Source organism: Mastomys coucha, unplaced genomic scaffold (genome assembly GCF_008632895.1).
Source record: "Mastomys coucha isolate ucsf_1 unplaced genomic scaffold, UCSF_Mcou_1 pScaffold17, whole genome shotgun sequence".
NCBI lineage: Eukaryota > Metazoa > Chordata > Mammalia > Rodentia > Muridae > Mastomys > Mastomys coucha.
The window spans coordinates 4,637,943-4,657,631 of record NW_022196899.1 but is presented as its reverse complement, the minus strand read 5'-3'; the positions used below and the strand labels follow the sequence as shown (position 1 = coordinate 4,657,631).

Sequence of the window (19,689 nt, the reverse complement as noted above, 5' to 3'; positions counted from 1 at the left end):
AGAGAGGGAGGGAGGCAGAGAGAAAGAGGCAGAGAGAGGAGGGGGGGAGGGAGGCAGAGAGGCAGAGGCTGTTGGGGTGTAATTGTGAGTTCCAAAACAGCCAGAGCTACATAGTGAGACCAAGAAATGGGTTCTTTGAATTCACTTTGATTTTAAAAATTAGATTAAGCTATGTATTTGTTTTCTTGTTGCTGGTGATGAATACCCAGGAAAAGCAGCCTGGGAAGAGAAGGGTGGACTCCAGGTCAGTAGTTGAGAGGTTATACTTTGGGCTTGGTGTTAGCTCGAGGTGGTGGGTCCTAATTGCATCTGTAGTCAGGAAGCTGAGAAGACAGAGACGGCCAGGCTGTGAACCCCCAAGTGTCCCTCCCCCCACTCCTCACCCTTCTTTTGTTGAGGCTCTGTCTTCTAAAAACTCCATGACCTATCAGAAACAGAGCCATGAGGTAGAGGCCAAAGTTTCAGACATAAAAGCAATAAACCCCATGTGGGATATCTGACATTCAAACCTTAATAAAATAAAATTTGAGGGGCTTAGTAGGTTCTTTATGGAACTCACTCTGTAGACTAGGCTGGCCTCGAACTCATAAATCCTCCCGCCTCTGCCTCCCAAGTGCTGGGATTAAAGGCGTGCGCCACCACCGCCCGGCTGGCTCTTTAGATTTTCCACCTGATATTTTAGCTGGGGCTTGGGCGGGGAAAGCGGGGATCCGAAGACAGTTACCCCATTGGCCAATGTGCTCTTCATAGTGGGCTTGGTTCAGGGAACGTATACAGTGGGTTTGGAAGTCTCCATGCTGCCGTTTGGTCATGTCTCTACTTAGAAACACAGAGCTGTTCAGCCGTAAGACAGGGCCTCCCTGTATCACCCCTGGCTGGCTTGGAACTCACAGCCCTCCTGTCTCAGCCTCCTGGGCCTTGGGATTGCAGGCATGCCCCGCCCTTCCTGTGCTTCTCAGGGCTCATCCTGGTGAGGTGCAGTTTTAATAAGAGCTGTGACTTTCCTGCTTTAGCTCGCATGCGGGAAGAAGAATGAGCAGACACAGAAGCAGCAGGACCAGCTTTCTTTTCTTTTTTTGGTTTTTCGAGACAGGGTTTCTCTGTGTAGCCCTGGCTGTCCTGGAACTCACTCTGTAGACCAGGCTGGCCTTGAACTCAGAAATCCGCCTGCCTCTGCCTCCCAAGTGCTGAGATTAAAGGCGTGCGCCACCACTGCCCGGCAAGAACCAGCTTTCATTAGGGCACCTGACTTGTGTCCTGACTCCTTTATGCAGATTGTCTGCATACAACCTTCTCCGTGGGCAGACTTTAAAGTCCTTCATCTATTCTCTGCTGACTTAGCTGTGCAGCGGTTCTTTTCTTTTTTTAAAGATAGATTTATTTATTTATTTATTTGTTTATTTAATGGATATGAGTACACACTGTAGCTGCACAGATAGTGTGAGCCTTCATCTGGTTGTTGGGAATTGACTTTTAGGACCTCTGCTCTCTCTGGTCAACCCCACTCGTTCTGGTAGAGCCCATTGGCTCAGTCCCTGCTCCCTCTGGCTCAAAAGATTTATTTATTAGCATAAATAAGTGCGCTGTAGCTGTCTTCAGACAGCACCAGAGGAGGGCGTCAGATCTCATTACGGGTGGTTGTGAGCCGCTATATGGTAGCTGGGATTCGAACTCAGGACCTCTGGAAGAACAGTCGGTGCTCTTACCCGCTGAGCCATCTCTCCAGCTCTTGGGCAGTGTTTTAAAGGTGGATGTTTTGTATTGTTGAGACCTGATCTGTCATCCAGGCTGGGCTTGAGCTTGATTTTAGCCAAAGAGGGCCTTGAGTAAGTGACCGTCGGTACCGTCCTGTCTCCGTCTGAGTGCTGGGATTATAGGCATGCGTTGAATGTAATATAAAGGTGGATCATGGTGGGACCCCACTCTTCTGCTCTGCCATACTTATCCTGAGAGTGAAGTATGAGTGTCAGCAGAGGGAAGGGGATTTCTTAGTTCGTTTGTTAGCATGCTACGTGCGTGGCTTTTATTGGCTATCCCGGGTTTTTCTTTTATCTTTCCCTGATCTCACGTGAGCATCCACACGGAAAGAAAGTGGACGACTATAACCTCGGTGACTTGTTCTGGTTGGGACAGTGGAGCAGCTGTAGAGGAATCTAGTTTAGCTTTCACACTTGACGTGATTCTTTTTTCTCCTCCTTAACCCTAAGGTCTGCTGAAGACAGAGCCAGTGGCCGAGGAAGGAGAGGATGCTGTTGCCACGCTAGGTGCTCCAGAGATGCTGACGGAGGAGGAGCAAGAGGAGCTGAGACGGGAACTCACGAAGGTGAGGGACAGAGTGTGTGGGCCTCGCGCTTTGCCTTGTGGGTTTGCAGAGGCACCTTACGGTAAGAGGCTTAAGGCGAAAGAAAGCTTGCACAGCCCAGAGTCTCAAAGGACAAAGGAGATGAAGTGACACCCCAGATGGGCTTTCATGTGACGGAACGTGTGGGTTGGGTGGGCATGGGAGGAGCGGGAGGAAGTACAGAGAGCCGCACTGTCAGGCCCCTGGTGCATGGGTCCCTCCATGTCTTTGCTTCTGTTATGGATCGAGGCTAGCCTTCTCCTCCCTTTCCTTCCCTCTCTGCTTCAGGCTTCAGCCTGACTTCTGGACACATTCGGACTCCCTCCTTTCCTAGCTGTCTTCTGTAACATCATAGAATGCTCTGTCTCACAGTGCGCAGATGAGCATCACGCGCAGCCAGGATCCCGCTGCTGTCATTCAGATTCTGAACATCGTCCTCCTGTCCCAAAGAGGACTCGCCAAGGAGCCGCTTCCACTCCCTTCTCTCGGCTGGCTTTTTTTCCTCTTATGAATTTAACTGTTGTCTGGATATTTTACATACAATGCATGGCCTTGGTATTTTGGCTTTTTTAATCAGTGAATGTAGTACGCTTTTAGGGCTCATTCCTGTTGGATCATCTGCCAGGAACCAGTTCCCTTTTTATGGGTGCTAGTAGTCTGTTGTATATATCTAAATATAAAACACTGTTTTATATTTGTGTGTGTCTCTGTGTGTGTGTATGTGTGTGTACTTGTGGGCACACATGGAGGTCACTTCTCTTTGTGTGTGTGTCTGTGTATTTGTGGGCACACATATGGAGGTCACTTCTCTTTGTGTGTGTCTGTGTGTGTGTGTGTGTGTGTGGTGTGTGTGTGTATTTGTGGGCACACATATAGAGGTCACTTCTCTTTGTGTGTGTGTGTGTGTGTGTGTATGTGTGTGTGTGGTGTGTGTGTGTGGTGTGTGTGTATTTGTGGGCACACATATGGAGGTCACTTCTCTTTGTGTGTGTGTCTGTGTATTTGTGTGCACACATATGGAGGTCACTTCTCTTTGTGTGTGTCTGTGTGTGTGTGTGTGTGTGTGTGTGGTGTGTGTGTGTATTTGTGGGCACACATATGGAGGTCACTTCTCTTTCCACCAAATGGACTCCAGAGATGCTACTCAGGATTGGTGGCAAAGCCCATGTTTACCATTTTCCCCCAACATAAATATTTTTATTGATTATCCGGGGATTTCACATCTTACACCCCTATCACATTTGCCTCCTGGCCTCTCCCTGTTTGACCCCCACCCCTGCCCCGTGTCCCCTTGGTGTGTGTTTATCCATGGTGCTCAGCACCACGCCCTCCCTTACTGTGCCCCCCATAGCAACTTTCTCACGCGTGTTTCTTTACATCGCTTTCCGTTCGCCTGCACTCTTAGGGTCCGTGCCCTTCCCTTGCCCGCCTTATTGGGAGAAGAGAGTAAAGCCGTAGCAGCATACGCTAACCAACAAGAGCGAGGGGCATGCGACACTGCGAGAGCCTTGGTGGGGAAGGCAGAGGAGGCGAGCCGTTTGCCCCTGCAGCTGAGGTGCCAGTCTGAAAACCTGGGCGAGGCTCTGGCTGCCCGTCACTGTTACTGATCGGGTGAAGTGTACCACTTCCTGATTTTGGACTGTATTTGTTCTCACTCTCTTGCTCTTTCCTTCTCATGGTCTGCTCTTCAGTGTATATACGAGCAACCTCCGCGGCCATGTCTAAGATGGAGCACAGAGAGGACCATGGCTTTATTTTATACTCACTTGCCCATTATGCGGTCTCAGTGCTGTGCTGACATACTTCTCATATTTATTCTCTCCCCCTCCCTCCCCCCCTCCCTCCCTCCCTCCTTCCTTCCTTCTCCCCTCCCTCATTAGATTCTATGTAGTCTTCTCTCCATTGTTAAACAGCGTATCGCTTGAGTTTAGCAGATGTACTTTCTGGTTGAAACTGACTCAGCAAAGCTGTTTGTTCTTTTCCTAAACCCTCTTGGCTTTGGGATTATTGACTTGTGCTGCAGGTCCCATGGTGCCGAGGCCAAGGCTGTGCTGCAAGCCTAGGACGAGGCTTTTGATGAGTCGGTCAAAGGATCCCCCTTTTCAATGTTCTGTCTCCGCATGGTGTGCCCGTCTCACGCTGCGACACTGCTCTTTCCAGCCTTTCTGGTGCAAGCCTTCTCTTCTCCTTTGGGTGCTTAGGTTCCTACGTCTCACGATCTCCCTCGCACCTAGCGCTTCTGCATCCAAATTGTTTCAGCTTCTCCCTTTCAAAGGCTACTACAAGAGCTAGTCCGCTAAGTCCAGCTCCTCTTTCATATCGGGTACATCACTAACCCTTAGCCATGGAACGCCTGTTCTAGGGTTGGGGACTCCACACAGTGCGAGGCTCTAACGGATGTTGCTTAATTCATATGACTGTGGTTTTGGCAGATCCACTATGAAATCTTATGAAATATACAGGAAGATTGGTTGTTCATGTTTTGGTGGGAGATGGAGATGACTTGATGTGATATAGGAACAGCAGCTTTTGTGGGCGGTCCAGTTGAAGCCTCTGGTAGGAGAGATGTCAGCACAGAGGTGTCACAGAGGTGACTTGAGTATTTTCTTCTGTGTAGGAGGGGGAAGTGCCGAGGTGACAGAGCAGGATGACCAGCTCTGCTGGAGAAAGCATTAGGTACCCGCTTACTAAACAACTTTGCTTATAAAGAGACAGCTAAATTAATAAAAAAAGTAAGTGTATCCCTGTGTGGTGGTACACAACTTTAATCTTGGGACTGCAGAGGCAGGGGCAGATGGATCTCTGTGAATCTGAGGCCAACCTGGTCTACCTAGAGAGTTTTCAGCCAGCCAAAGATGCATAGTGAGACTCTCGTCTCAAATGAACAGACATACTGCCCCAGACGTAAAGATAGCATCGGTGCGTGGCTCGCTTTGATGTCCTCCGTAATTTACAGAACGGCTCTTACTGAGTTTCCTCCTCCACCCTGTTCCCTGTAGGTGGAAGAAGAAATCCAGACTCTGTCCCAAGTATTGGCCGCCAAAGAGAAGCATCTCGCTGAGATCAAGCGGAAGCTTGGGATCACCTCACTTCAGGAATTCAAGCAGAATATCGCCAAAGGGTGGCAGGACGTGACCGCAACCAATGCGTATGTTCCCTGGGTTGCACACGGTCCCAGCGTAAAGGGCTTTTTTCTTCTCTGGGGAGAGGAAGAGGATGTTTCCATGTTTTTTTCTTTGGATCACACAGCCTTTTCTTTCCAGTTCTTTCAAAGTACCTGACTCTTTTCTAATTTTGGTTTTCCAGAACATTCTAAGGAATAGAATCTCATGTACAGGTTGAAGGGACAGTATTCAAGTTTCGAAAATGTTGGATAGTTGTCTTCCCTTTCTGTGTTGTTGTCTTCTCTTTCTTTCTCTTCCTTTTCCTCCTTCTCCTCCTCTTCTTTCTGCTCTTCCTTCTTCCTCTTCATCATCCTCTTTCTCTTCCTCCTTCTTCTCTTTCTCCTTTGTTTCTCCTCTCTTCTTCCTGAAGTTTTAGTTCCACACAGTCAGAAAATATTAAATGGAAAATTTTAGACATAAAATGAATTAAGTTAAGTTTTTAACTTACGTGCTGTTTTGTGTAAACGTGATGCAGCCTCCCGCCATTTTGTGTACAGCTTGGGACACGAGTCATCTCTTTTCCAGCATGTCGGTGCTGTATACTCCTCCTGTCTTAGTAAGGCTCCATTGCCGTGACCACAGCAACTCTTACTATAAGGACAACATTTAATCAGGGCTGGCTTACAGGTTCAGAGGTTCAGTCCATTTCCATCATGGTGAGAAGCATGCGGGTGTGCAGGCAGACATGGTGCTGGAGAAGGAGCTGGGAGTTCTACATCTCGATCCACAGGCAGCAGAAGTAAAAATGACCTTAGGCCTAGTTTGAGCTTCTAAGACCTTGAAGGCCAACCCTACTTCCTCCTACAAGACCACACCTCCTAATCGTACCACAACCTACCCTCGATGGTGGCTCCCATTCAAACCACCATATCACCTCACCCTTAGTTACTTAGCGGTCATGTCAGAGGACATGTGGAGTTGATTGGGTTCAGTGTGAGCTGTGACTGTTGGCATCCGCTGGCGATCATAGAACTATCAGGTCTATCAATTTCAGTATAGGGAGGGGCCATGTTACATCTCCACTCTGCAGAGAGTGTTATTAGTTCTCAGTGTCACCCAGCAGATTGGGTGATGCGATAACCCCAAATAAGGAATGGGGCTCAGGTAAGTGACCTTTGGAGGTTACAATCACGCAGAGTGGCAGAATCAGGGTTTGAACTCGCTTCTGGCCCTCTGTGGAGATGGCCATTTTTTTCCTTTGCTCTAATAGCCCAAGGTTGTTCCACCGCAGTGCCTCCTATGTGCTAAGAACAGAGGCCAGCCCCGTAGATTTTTGCTTTTGTGATCGAGCATCGTTACTGAGCTGGTGGGGGAGGAGCAGGCTTCTATCAGTAGGTACCTTTTGTGTTTGATCTCAGTCTGTGAGTTGGCTAAGTTAGGAGACAACCATTGCAGTAAGTGCCCACCTGACAGTACGTGAGGGGATCCTGACCGCCTCTCCCTCCTCCTCCTTCCTTGGAACCCGTGGCCTTGCTCATCTAGGCAGCGCTCTATCCCTGAGTGATGCCTCTAGTACATTCATCTTTTCATTTAATTTTTTTTTTCTCATATTAGTTGGCAGAGGAGACTATCCAGGGAACTAATCTTTGACTATACTAACCAGGAGCCATGTTTGTTCCCAGTATTTGATCTAGATGTAGAAAGAAACAAAAAAACAAAACAGACAGAAATAAACACAACAAAAATCACAACAATAGCAAAAACAATCGCAATGCCCCAGCACTAATTTCTGAAGTGGAGAGGGTTGACGCTTTTGACGATTCCGTGTTTGGTCGGTATGAGGTGGAGTGGTCGTTTCTATTTTAGTGTTACAGTAAATGTCATAGTAGGACTGTTGATGTCCCGATAGTTGTGGAGAACGTTGGAAGTTCTTAAAACTGTTTTGCTCTTGAGTTCTTCCACAGGTGATGACCACTGTACCAGAAAGAATTTACAGAAAAGCCTAGCTGACATTTCTCCTCCTGTTTTTCCTTCATCATTGTCTATAGATACAAGAAGACATCTGAGACGCTATCGCAAGCTGGGCAGAAGGCCTCTGCTGCATTCTCATCGGTTGGCTCTGTCATCACCAAAAAGCTGGAAGACGTGAAGTACGTGTGCCTCTTCCTTGCTGACTCCTGTGGCAAACTGTACACTGGTTGTTGTTGGTCCCTCCCTGCCTTTTGGTCTGGGTGCTTCTGGGTTCTACTCTGTTAGAGAGAGGGCGGGTACTCCTTCAAACCAAGGCCTGAAATGCTTGCCTGAATTCTTCAAGGCCTAGTGTTTCTAACCTCCAAAATGAGCATCTTGTGAGTCTTTTCAGCCTTTTAAGGGCTGCTGAAAAATTCTGGTTGCAAACTGTTGCATCCCAGTCCTTGATCCTGCATACAAGTACGTCTGTGGTGTTCGCAAATGTGTGGCTGTGGGCAGAGCCAGGTGCCTTTCAGGGGATGAGTACAAGAGCATCGAAGTGCACGCTTGGGCTTCAGTGTCTGTGTGTGACATGTGTGTGTCATGGTGTGGCTCCAAGGTTGTTTACGTGAGCGCTGGTTTGTATCAACTCATAAGCTTTATCCACGGTCACAGTCGGGCTCAGGTCTTGATTTTGAGTTTTTCTTTTTAAAATTGTGTGTTTGTATTTGAGATTAGTTTGCAGAATTTTTTTTTTTTTTTTTTGTCATTTTGGTAAAACCACGTCATGGTGCTTTTGTGCCTCCATCTACCCCTGTGGTTAAATAGTGCGGAACATAGTCAACATGCTTACATTGGCTGTACCCGTGTTAGTGTGCACACTTTCCGTTTGTCTTTTTTTATGCCTAGATTGCATGAGTCTGTATGCTTTGTTTGTGGAGAAAAATAGGTTTTACAACCAGAATTTTGTTAGCTGAACTAGTTTGTTGCATCAGTATATTATACTGTGTATTAAAATCTATTTCCTCATGCCTTATATTTGAGAGCTACATTGTTCTAAGCTTAATGTCATAAGGACACATTTTCTGAGTGGGGGGGCACCTGGTGTGCCCTTGCTTCTTTTAATGCTGTCCGAATCTGTAGTGTTCTAGGGGTTGTGTAAATCGTGCACCCGTAGGAAAACAGGTTATTTGATTGTGACAGATACATCAGAACTTCCTTTCTGTTTTAACGCTTCCTCTGGCTTCTTACAGACTGCAAGCTTTCTCACATTCATTTAGGTAAGGAGAGTTGGAACCCCTGCTGCTGCCTGGCAGTCGTGTAAGATGTGTGTGAGGTTAGAGGCGCTGCCTTTGTGGACACTCCCCTGTGTCTGTCCTCTGTGGCATCTTCCTCCTGAGTGCATTCTAATTCCTACGGAGGGTTCCTTGTATACCATGCGTAAATGAACCACGTGAGAGGAGGATCTGACACTGTGGCGTGAGGGCTATGGAAATGACTTTTGAAGTTTCAATTATTACTATCAATTTTACCATGGCATACAGAATTCCTCCCTCTTCATGTCTGATAGTTTGCTTGGGGTGCTTTTGTAAAGAGATTGGAGTTCTCCTTCGCGTGGGGTCCTGTTGTGTAACTGTAATAGACTGCACATGTACTGTCTCGTGGTATTAACTCTCCTGTCTTATAAAGGTTATGGTGCTCTCGTCGTGTGAGAGCTTGCTCACCACGGACTCCTCAATATTTGGTTTATTAGCGTACTTTACTGTTTTATTATTTCGCCACTAACTTTTCTTTAAGCACACACAGTATGCTTTGTCCTGCCTGTGGGAGCACTGTGGTGCTGAGCCCACCTTCCCTTGCTCATGCAGACTCTGCCTATATGTGCTGATATTGGAGAAGACAGTGGGAGATGCTTAAAGAGTAACAGGACGGGCATCTGGGTCCCCATCTCTCTTCTGAGTGGTGCACATCATCATCCTAGCCTTGCTCTCACTGCAGCCCATTGAGCAGCTGCTACTATTTTGTTTTGTTTTGTTTTTTCCTTCCTGTCTCCCTTTACCAGTTGTTATTTTTAATTATTTTTTTTTTTAGCTTTTTATTGACTCTTTGTAAATTTCACACCATGCATCCCGATCCCACTCAGTCCCCGTCTCTTTGTATCTGCCCTCTACCCCTGCATCCTCCCCCACCAAAACAAAACAGAAAACAAAAATCTCACTGTGAAAGCTGCAGTGTGTCACAGTGTGTCACACAGTACACCCTTTGGTCCACACAGCTTTACTTACAAATATTCATTGCAGTGAGTCATCGGGCTGGTTCGGCTTCTGCTACGCTCCCAGTACTAGATCCTTACCTGGACTCCTCTCAAGATTTCCTGTTGTTGCCTTATGTCATGAGATAACTTCAGCTTTGGATCTGTAGGACCGGCCCCTTCACATGCTCCAGCAGTTCATAGATGGGTAGATACGGGGGTGGTCCAACTCAAAGTCCTGGATCTGGTCCTGGTAGCTGATCAGTCCACTAGCTCTCCCTAGCCTGTGGAGGCCAGCTCTCAGGCTTGGTCCAGAAGACGGATGGAGACCACTCTGCTCTTCTCAGTGTGGTGGTGTGGAGGGACACCCCACCACAAGGCACAGCCCATCACCAGGGCCAGCTCTACCGTGCTGCCCAGGTGAGGCCTGCTCTTTCCAGTGTGACAGCCAGTGAGGGGCGGAGCCAGCTCTGCTCAGCCATTGGACGTCAACATGGTCTCAGGTTGCAGCCTAGAGTAGGAATGTCCGAATGCCCTTTGGTGGTTCCGTGGACTGTGGAGATTAACACAGACCCCTGCCGCTGCGTGGCCGTGGATCCAGACATGGTCCTCAGAAGCAGAACAGGCCAGGGCTTTGCCAGCCTCAGGTGGCAGCTCACTCACATCAGGCTGTTCTCAGCATCTCGGGCTTCTTCGCTGCCAGTAGTCCAGCCTCAGTCCCTCCCTGCTGCAGCGACTGTCAGGAAAGGGAAGATCTCGGACTAGCAGCCTTGGCTCCTCTGAGTTAGTGAATGCCATCCCTGTACCAGGCTTACAAGATGGCATTTCACAGCCTTCTCCTAGTCCTTACATTCTTCCTGCCTCTTCTCCCACGGTGCTCCGTGAACTTTCAGGGAGTGCTGTCAATGCTTGTCTTTACTGACAAACAGTATGTGTCAGTCTATACAAATCAAGTCTTCTGATGAAAACGTGGAAACGAGAAAAAATATTCTTCTTTAAATTTTATAATTCTATTTTTTTTTTTCCAAGACAGTGTTTCTCTGTAAAGCCCTGGCTTGTCCTGGAACTCACTCTGTAGACCAGGCTGGTCTCGAACTCCAGAAATCCACCTGCCTCTGCCTCCCAAGTGCTTTAAAGGCATGTGCCACCTTCATACAGGTCACTTAATCTAGTTCCATGGTTTCTGACATATCGGGAAAAATTACATCTTTCAGATCATGAAGGTCATCAGGATAAATTCTGGCCACATTCCTCCAGGAGCTACCCAAGGAGACAGGGCTCTTACTGAGCCCTGGCAGCCTGACCCTTCTGGGGGTTGGGGTGGGGAGCTTAGAGAGTGAACCCCAGAGATCCCTCTTACTACCTGCTCTGCAGCAGATGGTTAATCCCATTAACTGTGGCTCCCCAGTCCCTCAACATTCAAAGATTTAACATCAGTTTTGTTTTTTTTAAACATGATAAAATTAATGAGTTAACATTTGAGATTTAGATATTCATAATAATTAGGCTAAGTTAGGGAGGAGGGATGGCAGAGAGGCAGTGAAGGAGAGAGAGGAGAGATGGAGTGGGGTGGGAAGAAGGTATGAGAATAGGTCGTTTGGAGGGCTTGAAAATAAGAGTTCAGCCAGGCTGGCTTCCTGTAATGGGATACTGTAATGGACACTGACCTGTGAGGCCCCTGGCGATAATCATAGACAACCCCTAAAAGTAGTGTGAATGTTTCCAGCTTTTGTTTTTTTGTTGTTTTCTATACAGGCAGCACATTTGAGTTATGCTTTTTATAATGTGGAGGAATCCTTTACAAGAACCTTCTCATTTTAACCGCCGCTGCATTGAAATACACACACGATGGTTTCATAGCATCCTGGGATGATTCATTGTTTCATTTCTTATATATTTAAGAAGAAATGCTAACCCACAACTCATTTTGTATTTATTTCACAAGGAATTTTCCTTTCAAATGAGTATTCATGTATACATCTCAATATTTTTTATTTGTTTTGGGGAGTTTATTAAGGTTATCCTAGACAGTTCCTTTTTGCTGAAATCTTCCACCCTTCCTGAGAAAAGCAATCTCTGCCATCCTCTGTGAAGGACATCTTTTGGTTAGGAACTAGGTCGGTGTAATCTTCCCGTACCTTTCCTATTCACATATCCAGTTTTAGTTAATTAACAAAGGTGTCCATTCATTCTTTTGTACTTGTGGAGTGTTGACTATGTGTCAGATTCATTGTAGGCTGTAGGGCTAGAACTGACAACACTGATATTGGAGGGAGTGGAGGGGAGGGAACACTATGAAAACAATGTCAGTTCCTGTTTCAACCAAAGCCAGCAATATAACAATAGTAGCAGTATCTACAGGTTACCTGCTGGGTAAGACCACACTGAGCGCTCCCAAAGTATGTATGCTACTGCTTTGATAATCTAGTCGGGAGGACACGGAGCTCTGGGAGGCTAAATGATGTCAAGGTTGCAAAGCCAGTGCGAGTGGCTGATGGGTAGATTTGGACCCACTACCCTCGGTCCCAGAGCAATGAGGTTGGGAATGACTCCTGACCCCTGGGCACTGCCTAGCATGGGTTCTGCTCTTGCACGGGTTAAGGCAGAAGAGACTGTGGGAGCAGCGTGGGACTGCTTTCACAGGTGAGCCTGCCCTGTAGCAGCTATGACAGCATTGCTTTTCCTCCGCATAGTCCTCCTGTCTCTTCCTTGCTCTGTATTATCAAAGATGGAAAGCTTAAACAACAAAGTCAGAATCTAGGAAAAAAAAAAAACCAAACAATTCAGGTTTTTAAAGAGAAAAGGTTATGGACGTAAGAGTGAGTATGTGATCTAGAAGCCCGCAGAGAAAACCAGCCATCTGCTCGATTCTGGGTCCTCCCAGTGGTGTCTGGAGATGCCCAGTTATAAGTCCTGCTTTGTAGGCTGCAAGTCAAGCTGGGAGCGTTTTAGTAGATTTTGCTTTGTAGATGTGATGGGTCCCCATAGCCTGTCTGTTAATTGGTGATTTTGATTTTTTTGCTGTGGAAGGTTTCCATATTATGGTCCGCTTTGGACAAAATTGGAAATGATACATCAATTGAGGAAGCTCTGTATAAGTTTGTGTAGAGGAGCCAGGAATGAAAGAACAGCTGCTGGTTGTTCTTAGAGCATCCTTGCTATCCAGGAGTGAAGTTTCATCTGGTTGTGAGTGTAGATGGGATTAGATAATGGGCGTGGCTGGGATTGATGGGCGTGACTTGTTCTTCCCACTGACGTGGCTGCAGAGGCTTCATCTTCAAAACTATTTCTAGCAATTCATCTCTTTCTGTTTTAAATGATTTTTTTATACTGTGAAATAGAGCTACAGAAATGTACTCAAATTCAGCCCAGTGATTTATACATACACACACACACACACACACACACACACACACACACACACACACACACACACAAAATAAGCCTTCTTATAAACAGGTCCTTGCCTTTCCTTCTGTCTTGCCTCAGGCATCCTTAGTCTGTGCTAGCCTGTGTGCTGCCCAGAGAACCCAGCCACCTGGCTGCGGGAAGGACAAGAATAGCTTTTTATATGAGTGTAGGAAGAGTAACCAGGTTTGTCTGTGACTTTTAAACACTTCGACTTTTTCCACATATCTTCTCATTTTGTTGATATCATCGAACAGTGCGCTCATTCCGTGAACAAGAAGTTTATGGGGTTTTTTGGCCACTGCCCACCGTCTGTGGCCAGACCCTTCTCCTGAAGTGAGCATTCTAGGGAAGAATGTTTTTGTTGAGGTAAAGAAACTGATGTGCCTTCACTCAGTGTAAAAACAGAAGGTTTTGCATAAATACAAAACAGTTTTGTAGACCGAAGAGTGGTTAGCGACGAGCCCCAGCCCTACTCAAACCAGCCGACTACTCGGAAAACCTCGGGAACTGAGATAGTGCCTAGGAAATCTGAAAGTCCGCCGTCCCCTTCTCTTCCCTTTCCTGCATGACTGCCTCTCCCTCCTTTCTCATCCTGCCTGTGCTCCCATCTCTCTTTCCTGGAAACAGGCTTTCTCTCAGTTCTTACAGCTCTTCCAAGGTCTGACCGTTCCTCCACAGCCTTTAAGTTAGGGTGGCTCTCCAGCTCCGAGATCCATCTGAGACGGCCACTTCCTGTCCGATTTCAGGGTGGTGATCTTGTCACAGCTTCCACATCCCTTACAGTGCCAACAGTCTGCAGACTGACAGGGGAGACATGGTGGGTGCTGTCCATTGATCTGTCATAGGAGTTAGGGTCACAGGTGTCTTGTGGATGTGTGGCTCTTCCAGGTTTTTTTTTTTTTTTTTGGTTAGAAGGGCTCAAGGTAATCCATGAGACGATTCAAGTTCTGTTGTTAAGAATTTAGAAGAATCGTTTTTCATTATCTATTTTATTATGGGAACAGTATGCGTCAGAAGATGAAATCAAGAACTGTTAATTCCCTCCTCCTGTGCAGTTCACCACAGCACGCACCCCTTCTGTAGGGTATGTGACATAAGAGAACATAGCCCGAGGTGTCCTGACTCTGACCCCAGAGCTATCCTATTCTGCTGTACATCAGGATCATAAATTACATAGTAACATCCAGGTAGACTCGATGAAATAACACATTGCCATCTGTAACAACAGTCATTGAAGACACAGTAAGAAACACACACACACACACACACACACACACACACACACACACACACGCTTTTAAACGTCATTGAGGATTCGTACTTGAACTGTCCGCTGTACCCAAAGGAGAGATTACTTACCAAAAGCTATGCTAGTGACTAAAACATCCTGTGTGAAGTAGCACTGTGGGTGAAATAGTTTTGTTTTGGCTTGTTTTGAGTAGAAGCCCAAGAATGGAGATCTTTTTGGACTGATGAGCTGGTGTCTAGGAAAGTCTAGGGGAGAACAGGCTCAAAGCTTTGTCAGTCAGTGGACTGTACGTGCTGTCGTGGGGTAGAAGTTAAACCCCAGAATATGGAGAGCTCTGTGGTCCTTGAATATCTTCTAGGACGTCTGAGATCAAAGCTAACTGCCTCTTACTGAGAAGACAGTTATTGCTAAGGAGTGCTGTGGAATTGTAATAGCTCAGAGTCATCACGTGGGTGGTGGATTTAGAAACCGGCCTGCTTCAGCCTAGCTTAGCATAGCTTTTGGTAAGTAATCTTTCCTTTGGGTAAAGCGGACAGTTCAAACAGATACCTAGAGAAAGATGGCCATGGTGGCTTTTCAGGGGCTTGCTTGTGTGCGTTGTGTGTACATGTGTGCATACGCACTCACGCTTTTGAGGGGAGGCGATGGACGCTCAGGATTCCTAAGGACCCATATTCCAATCTCAGTTTTCTGCTTCTACCTCTGATTCCCACCTCTCTTCTGAGCCTTGCTGCTGTGTAGAGGCCAGAAAAGCACGGCTTTACAGCTTTTCCACCACAAGGGCCGTCTTCTTGGCTCTCAGAATGACTGGGATGCATTTGGCCCATGAATGGCTCAAACAGTAAATTCTGTTGGAATAACTTTGACACCTCCCTCCCACCTCAGAAAGCAGATTGTTATTCACAGTGCCAAGCCAGTGAACTGTCAGAAAGCTTTATTGATGAGAAAGTGTGGTGAGCTTCTCATGATGTAACGCTGCATACTAACCAGTTTCTGTCTCTCTTTAATGCTGCCTCTCAGTATCCGCTCCATTCAGCATTCGATTAGCATGCCTGCAATGAGGTAAAGTATGACTTTACGAGGTGCTCCTTGCCAATTTTTTTTGGATGTTTAACCCAAGCCACTGAGTAGAGAACTAGATTTCTACTTCCACCATGCTGTGCCTTTAATGCCGCTGAAGTTTGCAGCTCTTGTTCTTCTGTGTTGGGACAGATTCACGAGATCCAAAATGTGAAATTCTGTTGGTTTTTTTTTTGTTTTTTATTTTTCTTGAAGAATTACTATTTCAATTTCATTTTATAAAATCTTTACCTGAAAGCAGTTGAGTTGGAAAACACGTGCCAGTGCAGAATGGCGCCTCTCTTGTGGTTCAGGGTTATTTTCAGGCTCTTCGCTGTCCGTGTTAGCTTTGGTTACAAACCTCCTCAACTCCCCGCTTCTACCCTCCACTCTGCCCCCATCACCCCAGGGTGGCCTTACAGCCAGCTTTCATCAGTGGGCCTTTGGCAGAGCCTAACCATATGAATTCTTTGCTTGGATTTGAGTCTATGTTGGAGTCATCCAGAAGGGTAGACACGGGGCTGCCTGCTGAACCCACCCCTAGGGTTTCTTTCTGAATCTAGAACGGGTTGGGGCCTGAGAATCCATGTTCCTAGGGAGTCCTTGAGAGCTGCAGCTGCAGCTGACCTGGGGTCGGTTGCGGTGGGGATGGCCACAGGCCAAAAGCCATAGGCCATGTTCTACTCTGTGCCCTTTTACCTCTGTAACAGGGTGAGTATTTAAGGTCCCATGGATGGGAACTCATGGGTGAGAGACGAAAAGCCCAAAGTGTGCAGGAAACGTTAAGTTTCCGAGCTCTCCGATCTCTTTTGGTCCTTTTGTTCTCTGGCAACTGTCTGTGGGACCTCACACAGTTTGCTTGTCTCGGTGGTGTGGTGTGTGCAAGAGGGGTTGCTAAACCAGGGTTCTAAAGCGTAGGGCCTGGGTTTAGGGGTTCTCCTGGTGGCATTTCCTTGCATTCTGATGCGTTGTTAGGGAAGGAAATGACAGAGCTGGTCTTGCCTGGCTTCTTTCTTTCCGTACATGTCTGTAGGACAGCATCACTTATAGCTCAGAGTAGCCATCTTCATGAACTTAAAAGCAGTCTGGTGGACAGGCTAGCCCAGAAGCTGCTCTTCCATGGTAAGTGTACATGCCGACACCTGAGCGCGCACATCCGGATTAGTCCCTGCCCTGTTGCTAATTGTGAATAACACCAAAGAGAAATGTGGCCACTCACTGCTGCTTCAGAGACCTAACTTTTTCATAATGCTTGTAATTTTACATTTTTTTTTCTTGTCTTCATAGAAACTCCCCAACTTTCAAGTCATTTGAAGAAAAAGTTGAAAACTTAAAGGCAAGTAAAGAGGTGAACGATCTCATGGCACACTGGCACCTTAGGGCTCTTGACTGTGTGTTACTGACGTAAGGCTGTGGAGAACTTTAAGATTCGCACTCTGTGTTTCACTAATGGACACTGCGTGGTTTTGTAGGTTTTCTGTTCTTTGCTTTTGAGCATGTGTGGTAGCATGCTACACACAGAATGGATAACTTAAAAGAACAATTCTTTTTTTTTTTTTTCCTTCTAAAATTTTTATTCTTAACCACTGGATTCTTTTGCTTTTGTTTCTGTGGGACAGTGTTTTTATCATGTGGCTCAGGCTGTCCTTGAACATAGGATAGCTCCAATCCAACTCCCAGGGTATTGGAATAACATCTGTGTGCTACTGTGTCTGGCTCTCACTGGATCCTTTAGTTATCTTTGAGTATCAGGAAATTTAAAACAACAATTCTCTAGTCATTTGCTTTATCTCAAATATTCTCATAATTGCACAAAATTTGCTCTAGTTTTTTTTTTTTTGTCTAGAAAGTACAAAATATTGAAACGTTAGATTTTCCACACAATCTGAGCTGTTATGCTTTAAAACCCACCCAAACACTTTCCTTTGTTATTGAATGTTGTGCATCTTCTGTGTATAGGATGTCTGTTTATGTAGGACTTATGTTGGATACTAGATCTTTAATTCTTGTATAATCCGTTAATTCTGTTATTATGTTGACTTCATGAATGTCATTTAGTAGTCACTGTCTTATTTTATTATTTTTAAGGGTATCTATTTATTGTCTAGCAATTTTACACATTATGAAATGTGTCTTGACCATACCCACCTCCTCTAGTCCTGCCTCACCTAATTCTTGGCATGTTGCTTAGTATGCATATGTCACACTCGTGTTTTCTGGTGAAGAGCAGTTAGCTGATGTGGGGTGGAGTGTGAGGCAAGCGTTTCACTAAGGTAGAGAGCGGGTGCTGAACTGTTGTGAGCACCCTGAGCACTCTCATACGCATGTGTAATGAGCTGGGCCAGGAGAGGCCCCATGTTTTCCTAAGAGTAAATTTAAAGTTCCTTCCTGCAGGGTCAGTTAACATTGTTTCATGTTGTCTTTTCTGTTTCACACTTTTAAAAAAAGTCTAAGGTAGGAGGAGCCAAGCCCGCTGGCGGCGATTTTGGAGAAGTCCTGAATTCCACAGCCAATGCTACCAGTACCATGACCGCAGAGCCGCCTCCAGAACAGATGACAGCGAGCCCCTGAGCTGCTGATCTGTGTGTGTCCTGCTGCCCACTGCCGGGTGCTGCAAGCGAGAGCCAAGCACATCTTGACAACACTCAATGGCTGCAGATTTCCACCAGATGTGCTTTTATTTAGCTTTACTTATTTCTTTGACCAAATAGTTTATGAATGAAACAGAGAAACCACCTTCACCTCCACTCCAGGGAAACCCCCCGTTAGCATGCATGGAAGGCCCTCTGTAAAGGAAAGAGCATCGTAGAGCCTGTGGTAGGTCCCTGCAGGCACCCACTGTGTTTCTCCTTAAAATCACTGTACATCCGGATTCTAGCTCGATCTTTCTGTACTATCTACATGAGTCATTCTTTTTGGGTCTCTGTACACTTAATCAGTTTCTAACTAAAACTGTTCTTTTCTAAATTCTGATTATTAAAAGTCTTGTAATTATTTCATTACTTTCAAAGGAGAAACTACCAGCTACATTTTGTTTTTCTTGGATAAACAGTTATATGAGGACCATATCTTGGGTTTCTGAAGATACCAGACTAAAGTAGACAGGTGTGTATGCAGTTCAATAGTTCCATAAATTAAAAACACGCAGACACTCAAACTTCCAGTGGTGAGAGTGTGCCCTCACCGTGGTAACTGCCATTTGTAGCTACATCTATTTCAGCATATCAGTTATTTATTATACCATTCTTATGCATTTTTTTTTACAAGATTAAAATTTAATTTCAGGTAAATTGACAGAATAACGATGTGAGACAAGTATATGATATTACAGTAAGTTGGAATGTTCCCATGCTCATCACTAATAATTTTAAAAGTCTAAAAAGTCATTAGGTCTATACAGTTATAAAAATGCTAAAAATAATTCACCGTAGGGGAACTTACTGCCTCCATTAAATCCATTGGACACCCTTTAGGAAGCACAGAAAGTTCTATGAGAAATACAACTTGAATATTTTTTTTTTATTCTAAGGTATTGTTGATAACTCCGAAGGCTGTAAGGCGTTAATACAAATGAGCTTGTCAGGCTGTACTTGTTTTCAGTGTGTTGGTGACTGTGAACTGTACTGTAGACATTATTCCCACTCTGAGAACTGCCGGGGCTTGCGAATCAAAGCTTCCAGATGTCTCTGCTGAGTTCCTCTATTAGCTGTGGTTACTACTGATCCACTACAGTCTCCTTTGCTCTATATGTTTATGGCCTATGAGGTCGCATCTGTTACTTATCTGTTGTGGTGGGTTTTACCAGTGTCCATGCCAAATGTGAATTGCCAAGCTTGGAGTGACCTAAAGCATTTTTCAAAAGCATGACTAGATTTAATTGAGGATAAGGTTCCTGCAGACCGGAATTGAAAAGCCACAGCGTCGGTTGTTACAAAATGACATGCTGCCATTCCTGACTGCTACTTGGATGCAATGGAAACTATGCTTGATTACATGTGAAAATCTTAATAAAGGCTGTGTCTCAGTACTATAGGCTTCAATATTTATTAAGAGGACAGTGGTCTGGACGAAGCCTGTTGTATTCTAAAATCAACTGGTATTCTGGAAGCATTTTCCTAGGGGACTGGAACTGTAGAAATTTGTCTCTAGAGAAATATTGTCAATTATTTAATATAGTGATTTTTTTCTACCAATTAGTCTTTTTTCTCCTCCTCTTCCTTCTTTTCCTCTTCCTCCTCGTCCTCATCCTCCTTCCTCCTCCTCCTCCTCACCCTTCTCCTCCTCACCCTTCTCCTCCTCACCCTCCTCCTCCTCACCCTCCTCC

The 19,689-nt window shown here is 45.8% G+C and overlaps 1 protein-coding gene across 5 annotated transcripts in view; it reads left to right on the top strand.

The window, feature by feature from the left end:
• Positions 1–19,392, top strand: part of Tpd52 (tumor protein D52) — a 78,247-nt gene extending 58,855 nt beyond the window's left edge. For 3 of the 5 annotated variants that reach the window (XM_031376326.1, XM_031376328.1, XM_031376324.1), the window contains exons 2-7: positions 2,208–2,323; positions 5,341–5,489; positions 7,494–7,595; positions 15,327–15,368; positions 16,653–16,701; positions 17,814–19,392. In XM_031376326.1, coding sequence (XP_031232186.1) covers positions 2,208–2,323; positions 5,341–5,489; positions 7,494–7,595; positions 15,327–15,368; positions 16,653–16,701; positions 17,814–17,936 — 581 coding nt within the window. In that variant the 3' untranslated portion in view covers positions 17,937–19,392. The remainder of the gene's footprint in view (positions 1–2,207; positions 2,324–5,340; positions 5,490–7,493; positions 7,596–15,326; positions 15,369–16,652; positions 16,702–17,813) is intronic. The other 2 variants (XM_031376327.1, XM_031376325.1) reach the window with 1 other exon arrangement.
• The last annotated feature ends 297 nt before the right edge of the window (positions 19,393–19,689 follow it).